Source organism: Elephantulus edwardii, unplaced genomic scaffold (assembly GCF_000299155.1).
Source record: "Elephantulus edwardii isolate Elephantulus edwardi_28Jun2011 unplaced genomic scaffold, EleEdw1.0 scaffold00193, whole genome shotgun sequence".
Lineage (NCBI taxonomy): Eukaryota > Metazoa > Chordata > Mammalia > Macroscelidea > Macroscelididae > Elephantulus > Elephantulus edwardii.
In genome coordinates, this window is record NW_006399943.1 from 4744884 (window position 1) to 4753856 (window position 8973).

The 8973-nt window shown below is 51.3% G+C and overlaps 1 protein-coding gene across 1 annotated transcript; it reads left to right on the forward strand.

Annotated features, from left to right (window-relative positions):
* The first annotated feature begins 6191 nt into the window (after window positions 1–6191).
* Window positions 6192–8973, forward strand: GID8 (GID complex subunit 8). The gene is made up of 4 exons (XM_006896877.1): window positions 6192–6309; window positions 7532–7728; window positions 8022–8219; window positions 8800–8973. Exons 1-4 carry the CDS (start codon window positions 6192–6194, stop codon window positions 8971–8973), a joined length of 687 nt encoding a protein of 228 aa, XP_006896939.1.

The following is an 8973-nucleotide window of genomic DNA, read 5'->3' on the forward strand; positions in this document are numbered from 1 at the left end:
CACTGCGCTGCTCTCAGCGGGCACCGGCGTCCAGCATCCAAGGCCCTCGGGCGGGGCGGTGGCCTTCCATGAGCTCCCGCCCCGGTCACGCACGCAGCCCGGCGGTCCCTTCCCTCCGCGCGGGAGGCCCAGGCGACCATGGGCCGCAGACACGCGAGCTGGACAGGCGGCTTCCCGGGCAGGTCGCTCCGACTCTCTCCGCCCTTGCGGCCTCGACGGAGCACGCGCTCGGGGGCACGCGCGGAATCAACTCCAAGAACTCGCCTCCGGAGCCTTCGAGAGGACCCGCGGCAGGCCCCGGCCAACTCGGGCCTCGAAGGCCAACGCCAGCCAAGCCGGCTGCCGCGAGACGGCTCCGTCCGCGAGCCGGCCGTGCGGCCCCGAGCATCGCGCCCCCGCCCCTGCCCTCTCCCCCGGCCTCACACAAAGGACGAGACAAGACGCCGGACCTTCGCTTCCGACTCAGTCTAGACGTCGCCATCCCCGCACGAAGTTTCCGCACCGAGACGCCGCGGCCGCAGCCATTTTGTCTAGCAGAGGCCGATGCCTTTTGACTCTCGCGCCAACCCGTAGAACGAGGGCAACGCGCAAGGAGAGTTCTGCGCAAGAACGGAAGCGGCGCCTGGCTTCCGGAGACGCTGCGCCCCGCCCTCTCGCCGGAAGACCCTATTGGCTGCCGGCTCGCGATCTCGCGATAGGAGGGTGAGGGGGCGGCTGCCGGAGTGTCCTGTCCTGCTGCCCCCGACCCGGCCCCGCTGCGGCCGCCGCCTCCTCGCCGTCGTGTGCCGACCCCGCGCCCCCTGCACGCCGGGCTCAGCCTCCTGGAGCGGCTGCGGAGCTGCCAGCGCCGCCGAGACCACGGTAGGCGGGTCCCGCGGTAAGATGGCCGCGGCGGCCCAAGCGGCCGGCCGAGCGTCGCGGGGAGCGCGGGGGTGGCGGACGCGCCGGGGCCGTGGGGTGGGGAGGCGGTAGAACGTGGGGCCGAGAATGGGCGCGTCCTACGCGGGTGAACGTGGGTCCCACGCGCCCTGCTGGCATGCGGGAGGCTGTCCCGGTGCTCTGCGTCCCAGCAGGGACATCCTACCGGGAAATGCCCGCTCTAACGCGCTCAGGGTCTTTTTCTTCGTGTGGACACCACTTAGCTGTGCTTTGGAGCTGTCACCCCTCGTTCCTTCGGGTGAGGGCGCCGGTTTCAGGAGCGTCTGTGCCGCCGGGGGCACCAGCTCCGCGGCGTGGAGCCCCGGGCTTCGGGGACCGGTCTGCGTGCTGGCGGGTTTGCCCATGTGCAAATGTCGGAAGCTAGGTTTTTCTTGCTGCAGAGGACGGAGGGGCAGTCCTGCACGCTGCTGCCCTCCGTGCCCGCCTGCGCCCCCAGGGACAAACCCTCCGCCGTCGCCGGTTTCCCAGTGGAGACCGAGAAAGGGGGTCTCTGCTAGGGGGCTTTTCGTAATGTCCTTACGGTGGCCGCCGGCTTTCCCTGCTGTCAGGCCTCCTGGGTCAGTTTGGACTCCTCGCAGTCCTGCGCTGCTGGAGGCCGTGATTGCACGTTACCTTTAAATGTCTGCGACTCCGCACCTCGTCCTAGCGGGTGATGCCGCTCACCTGTAGCCATCGGTTGGGTGAGAGGGAGCGCGGGAGGTCGTGTCTGAGCCACGCACAGCCTGGCTTGACCGCCTTTCCTAAGACCGGGCTTCTGGCCGCTGATGCCTCTGCCTCCCCGAAACCCCTGTATCTGGGCATCGTCTTCCAAGAACCGGGAGCCCTGCCTGTGCCCACCACGTCCCCCTGAGTGATCTTTGCCAGATGCCTGCCTGAAACTTCTGTGATTGATGTTCCCGGCACTGAGCTCAGGGCCTGTAATCAGGTACCTGCTTGACTTCTCCACCTGCTTGTCTCGCAGTCTCCCCGAACTTGCCCTGCTTCTCAGACCTGTTGCACTCCCAGTGCTGCTAATCCATGGCCTCAGAACCCAGGGGTGGAGCTTGGCACCCTCTCTTTGTGAATCCTTCCTACCGCTCCACTTTCAGGCCCTCAAGTCCCGTGGCTCCGTGTCCAGGGAGTCTGGTTTGGCATGTCTGTCCTCTCTTCTTCACTCCTAGTCCACTTGGCCATCCTTTTCCACCTAAACATCTTCTATTTCTTGCTCAGATCCAACCACGGTGGACCAGGAAACCAGAGCTGTTCTTCAGTTGTCTTGATTCAAACAGTTTAGCGTTTACTTTGCTGTGTGTAAAGTAATATCCATACTGTGCATGTAATTCCAAAGCCTAAAAGTGAAGTGGACATCATATGCCACCCCCACATATGCATGAACACACATGTGACCACCACCCACTGGTGAGCACCCTTTGAGTTTTCTCTGCCATCGAGTCACTTGAGACTCATAGAGATCCTGTGTACAACAGCTCTGAATCCTGCTCTGTCTTGAGCCAGCCTCACTGTCTATCACACATCTACCTCCATTACCCCAGTCACTGAGTCAGTCCATCTCATCAAGGGTCTTCCACTGTTCCTCCACCCTTCCAAGCATGACACCTCTCTCCAAGGACTGGTCCCTGCTTGCAACATATCCAAAGAATGTCAGTCAGAGCTTCAGAATCCATGCCTCCATGGAGCAGCTTGGTTTCACTGTCTCCAAGCGAATCCGTTTGTTCTCCTAGGAGTCCATGGTGTATTCATACCCTTAGAAACTTGGTCTTGCTGCATAGACATTTATATTGAAGCCACATGCATTTGCCTTACTTTGAGTTTTTACAAAGCTGCAGTGCCACACTTAGGTCTCTGCAATTTTTTCATTTCGCATTGATTTCTAAGGATCATCTTTGTGACTATAACTTCTGAGCCCACTGTAATGGCTGTGTTAAGTTCTGATAGCTCTGAATATCAACAACTTTTGGTTTTGTTTTTAACCTAGTTGGGGTAGAACTTTCCCTAAGTAAAGCTGTTTTGTAGCCTGTAGTCTACTTAGCATGAACACTTGTGAACATTGCTTTGAAGAAGTGTTTGATTATAGGGTCTTGCCTCAGACCTCAATGAGGATGTTATAATTTGTCGTAAATTGTGCTGTGTGGTTGCGCTAAACACTGAAGAATTTTGAATTCCAGAACAATTGACTTGGTGGTTTGGATGTAGGTTCTGTGTGCTGCCCTCCTGTCTCTGGGCCTGGAGAGCCTGCAGCGCTTGGACTGTTTTGGACAGTGCTGCTGTGAATACGCCTGTGTGTACCCCGATGCAGATTTGAGTTTTCTAGGTTTAGTGGCCTAGTGGTAAGAAGCTGAAACCCCAAAGACAAGAGGTTCGAATCCACCAGTCGCTCCACCAGGAGAAGGTTGCATGGTCGCCTCTCATGCAGTTTACTGCGTCATGGGTCAGTTCTGACTCAGCGGCACACAACAGCAGCAGCAGCAGCAATCTACTTCAAGCAATGGTAGGGTGACTGGACTGTGAGGAACAATCTCCTGCTTGTGTGCTTGTGTGCTGCTGGGATGCTGGAAGCTCTGTCACTAGTGTTTTGGATACCAGTAGGTCACCCACGGTGGACAAGCTTCAGAGGAGCTTCCAAACGAAGGCAGGGGAGGAAGAAAGGTCTGATGAGCTTGTGAGAAGTAGGGAATGGCAACTCTGTGAAATAGAATAATGTCCAGTGTAGAGCCGGATGTGGGTTCCCAGGTAAATTGAGCAGTAGATTCAAGAATGCTGATGACCACACGGGACAATAATTTCTCTGTTACATGAAGGTTTGCCCTGAGTCAGATGGTGACAAAAGGAGTGCACATGTGCCACCTTACAGAGAATGCCACCTCATCTTCACAGAGCTGTCTGACAACAGTATGAAAGTGTTCAGGACTAAGTGTCTTTGTCAAACTTTGTATTGTCAGACTTCTGAATTTCTATCTGTGTAGTGAGTCTATGTGATTGAGGTACTGTTCTAGTTTTTAGATTATCTTAAGGAAGATTTACTCGCATGAGATGTTAATGATATTGTTAGATAATTTCCCTATTTTGTTGGGTTACCTTTCTTGGGAACGGGAACATAGTGTGGATCTATTCCAGTTACCAGAAGTTTAAGCTGGGTTCAGAAGGTGTGATGGCACCAGGGATATCATTGCTGATGTCAGATGGATCGTGGCTGAAAGCAGAGAGTATCAGAAAGATGTTTGCTTGTGTTTTATTGACTAGCAGAGACACTCAACAGTATGGATCATAACAAATTATGACTAACATTGAGAAGAATGGGAATCCCAGAACACTTGTGCTCACATGAAATCTATACCTGGTCCAAGAGGCTCTTTGCAAACAGAACAAGGGAATACTACATGATTTAAACTCGGGAAAGATGTGTGTGTGTCAGGGCTGTATCCCTTCTCCATACCTATTCAGTTTGTATGCTGAGCAAACCATGTGAGAAGCTAGACATGACAAAGGGGAATGTGGCATCAGGATTAGAGGAAGACCCATCAACGACCTGTGTTATGCAGATGATATAACCTTGTTTGCTGAAAGTGAGGACTTGAAACACTTGCTGCAAAAGATTAAAGACTGCAGCCTTCAATACAGATTACATCTTAACATCAAGAAAACACAAATTCTTACCACTGGACCAATAGGCAACATCATCATAGATAGAGAAAAGATTTAAGTTGTAAACCGTTTCTTCTGCTTGGATCCACAGTCAACACCGTGGGTACCAACACTCAAGAGATCAGAGGATAATGTTGCATTGAGAAAATCTTCTGTTAGGAACCTCTTCAAAGTCCTAAAGAACAACATTAATTTAAAGACTAAGATGTACGTGATCCAAGCTTTGGTCTTTTTAGTTACTTGTTATGCATCTGAAAGTTGGACAAAGAATAAAGATGATAGAAAAATAATTAATGATGCCTTTGAATTGTTTTGGAGAAGAATACTGAATATTCTCTGGATTGTCAAGAAAACAGAGAAGTGTGTCTTGAAGAAAGTGCAGTCAGGGAGGTTAGGATGGTGAAGTTACATCTCACATATTTTGGGTATACTGTTTGGAGTGGTCAGTCCTTGGAAAAGGACTCAAAGGCATCAATTTTTCTATCATCCTTAGTCATTTCTCGGGCCTCCAATGCATAAGAAGTAAATGAGAAGACCATGGCTTGGATCAGGCACACCTTGGTCTCCAGACTGGCATTGTTGCTCTTCAGTACTCTGGAGAGAGAGGTCCTTGACAGCAGATTTTTCCCCAATGCAATTCATCTTTTGATTTCCTGACTGCTGGTGCCAAGAGTGTTGATCTTGGAGTCAAACAAGCTGAAATTGTTAACAATCTCAATTTTCCCCTCCATCTATCATGATGCTGCCAATTAGCCCAGTGGTGAGAATCTTTCATGGTGTATGTTTTTTGGGGTGAGAAAAATTTGTATTTAGAATTAGCTAGTTGGATTAATTTTAGATGGTACCAGTTTTGTTGACAGCATCAATCATAGTCAGGAGCAAGTCAAACATAGGCCTTCTCTCCATAAGACCTAATCAGGGTGTTAGCTTTTGCCATGTCCATTATCATAGAGCTTCTTTGAAGCTTATTTGAACTGGTGCTTTATTGGCCTTGGCATCCACAATGAACACAAGTGTGTTGTTATCTTCTGTCCTCTTCATGGGTGACTTAGTGACCAAGAGAAACTTGATGATGGCATAGTGGTCAAGCTTGTTTCTCCTGGAGGGTTTCTTCCAGGAGTATTTGGGCTGCCTTCAGAGTCTCAGTGTCTTAAGCCTCCAGAAGGTGGGTGATGTGTGGATCTTCTTTTTTTGAAGCCGTGGAATGCCCTTCAGGACTGTCTTCTTGGCCTTTAATGCTTTGCTTTGGTGTCAGTTTTGGGAGGGGCAGGGGCTTCCTTCTTCACTTTCGTTGCCCTCTTCTTAGAGAGCCATACTGTATTTTTGAGCTTATAACTCCCCAGTGACTGTCCTTTGCATATAGACCAGAATCTGAGTTCCTTTCTTTGCCCACAGGTCCTCCTTCAAGCTGACCCTGGCTGACCTCCCTACTCCAGACTTTGCCTCCTGGCGCTCTGCCCCCCCCCCTTGCTTTCCAGACTGCTTCCTGGTGTGCAGCCTCTTTCTTTGTGATAATGACTCTTTATTTCTGATCTGATCATGATTGTCAGAGTTCTTCATTTCATTAAGATAATGATTGTTTTTTGTTTTCCATGTAGGAATAAGTCAGAATGAGTTATACAGAAAAGCCTGATGAAATTACAAAAGATGAGTGGATGGAAAAACTCAATAACTTACATATTCAGCGAGCAGACATGAACCGCCTCATCATGAACTACCTTGTCACAGGTAATGCTGCCTCGTCCTCGGATGGGTTTTCCCTTTCTGTACAGCAAGCAGAGCTCTGCCACTCAGCTTCCAGGACACTGTTCTGTTAGGTTCAAGAAACAGTGTGAACGCTCAGTAAATAGACACATTGTCCTGGTGAGCTTCTCCAGGATAACAGGTACTCGAGTCTCTAAGACCTCAGAAAAGGACTGAATTTCTTGACTCTCAATTTTGTAGCCACACATGAAGATAATTAAGAATTTTCTCAAATATGTTAAGTCTTGTTAGCTGACATGTCCTGGCCAGAAGCTATTAAGTGTTCTGTTGTCCTAAGGCCCTGACAGAGCTCACTGGTACTGGGAAGGAAATGCAAAAATCCCACTGCATTCGCATCCATTCCAACTCTCTGTGTCCTGCAGGACAGAGCAGGACTGCCCGCAGGCTTCTTGAGGCTATGGATCTCCATGGAAGCAGACTGCTCACCTTCTCTTGTGGAGCGTCTGATGGTTGATGGATTTGAACCACCATCTGTTTGGTTAGCCGCCCGGTGCTTAGCTTACAGTGCCACTAGGGCTTGCTCGTGCACTCTCTCTCACGTGCGCACTTGCTCTTAGAGAACGTCTCACGTTCTCTGTCTGTCTTACACACACTCGCTCTCGCTCTCTCTGTCTGTGTCACAAATGACGGAGAATAAGAAAGTCCATATGTGTTCAAAAGAGAGAAAATGAAGCCTGCCTCCTCCTCCTTAGTCCCTAGCCCTTTTCCCCCAGTTTAAAAACACTGGAAAAGTGATGACGGCATACAGGCCTTTACACATGTCGTGTCTTTAATGTTAAAATGACTTGTGGACTTTCCAGGAGAGGACAGTCAACAGGTTACCTCAGGCAGAGCTGGCACTACAGACTTACAAGTGTTCACAGTCTATCTTGAGTCACTGGAACCACTCTGCGGCCTCTGAGCCTCTGGAAGGTGCCCTCCTGAAACACCGAGTGCTCACACCTCCTTGTGGCCTCTGGCTGAAATGTCTGTGGACCCCATTGTGTCTGTGGATGGGGTAGGGGAAGGGGAGAGAATGAGTTCTGCTCTTTTCATTTTCTAAATCTCAAGTACTAAATGGCAAAGATACTAAATCCTGAGAGAGGGCTGGAGGTGGGGGAGTTGAGGCCACTGGCTTTCAGGAGTGGAAAGTCTTGGTGGTGGTTCTAACTGCCATTCCTGGCAGTGAAGGTTTTTCCATGTTCAGAGGGCTTTAAGGAGGCAGCGGAGAAGTTCCGAATGGAGTCTGGGATTGAACCTAGCGTGGATCTTGAAACACTTGATGAGCGAATCCGAATCCGAGAGATGATCCTCAAAGGCCAGATCCAGGGGGCGATCGCACTCATCAACAGCCTCCACCCCGAGCTCCTGGACACAAACCGCTACCTGTACTTCCACCTGCAGGTACAGATTCCACCTGTGCGTACTTCCACCTGCAGGTGCGCCGCAGCCACTCACAGGACTTCCTGAGTAGGGCTGATTGGAGCAGTCAGAAGTAACCATGACCTTTATGAAGAGGGTGTTGCTTTCAAGTGCATGGGGAGGGACTTTGAAGCTATTTGTCATGCATCTCAGAAACTGTTTCTTGTTTAAAATTGACCATGTCCCCACTCTGAGGTCTTGGGAAGCTGCCCTCTGAGGGGCACTGGAGACCACTGGCAAGGGGGGCCTCAGCCACTGTCTTTGCCCCCAAGCAGCAGCAGCATTTGATTGAGCTGATCCGGCAGCGGGAGACCGAGGCCGCACTGGAATTTGCGCAGACACAGCTGGCTGAGCAGGGTGAGGAGAGCAGGGAGTGCCTGACAGAGATGGAGCGCACGCTGGCTCTTCTGGCCTTCGACAGCCCCGAGGAGTCACCCTTCGGAGACCTGCTCAACATGATGCAGCGACAGAAGGTGAGGGGCCCACGAGGCCTGCGCTTCGGGAGACAGGAACTTGGGAGCACACGGTGCTTATTGTGGCTTCTTCCCTGATCTGAAACCTTCTCTGTTCACCAGGAGCTGCCATGCGGTGATCTGCGCGCTAGCTTACACTTGAGTATATCACACAGCTCTCGGCCCTCTTTGCTGATACCTCCTTGTTTGGCCTTTCTCTCAGAAATAGGCAACTGTTGGATTTTTTTTTCCTTTAAAATCTCCAGGTTTTCTTCTGAACCCGTTACTCTTTCTTCAATGTGCCAGCCAATCTTGATGGCTCCTCACCTCCCTGAACTTGCTCCCTCTGCCTGCATTACCCCAGCTCTCAGGACAGGACGTGTACTCGTCACTGAAGTGCTGCACGTGTCCTCAGAGATCCCATCTGATGCATTGGCGTGGGGCTCGGGGCTCTGTGGCAGCATTGGGCCTGGGGACCCGAGCGCCTTACCACATGCCTGGCTGCGGTGCCACCTGCTTGGGGTGGACAGCCTTCCAAATTCTGCTCTGTTTCTGGTGTTTGATTCATACCCTTATTTTCCTTGGCTTCCTTGTTTTCCAGGTGTGGAGTGAAGTTAACCAAGCTGTCCTGGATTATGAAAACCGTGAGTCAACCCCCAAGCTGGCAAAGTTACTGAAACTACTGCTGTGGGCTCAGAATGAGCTGGACCAGAAGAAGGTGAAGTATCCCAAGATGACGGACCTCAGTAAGGGTGTGATTGAGGAGCCCAAGTAG

Bases quoted from the DNA above. Each gene is read 5' to 3' on its own strand.
- GID8 (XM_006896877.1), top strand. From the start codon at position 6,192: ATGAGTTATACAGAAAAGCCTGATGAAATTACAAAAGATGAGTGGATG. The intron at 6,310-7,531 runs GTAATGCTGCCT...TTCCATGTTCAG, and splicing joins CATGAACTACCTTGTCACAG to AGGGCTTTAAGGAGGCAGCG. The intron at 8,220-8,799 runs GTGAGGGGCCCA...CTTGTTTTCCAG, and splicing joins ACATGATGCAGCGACAGAAG to GTGTGGAGTGAAGTTAACCA.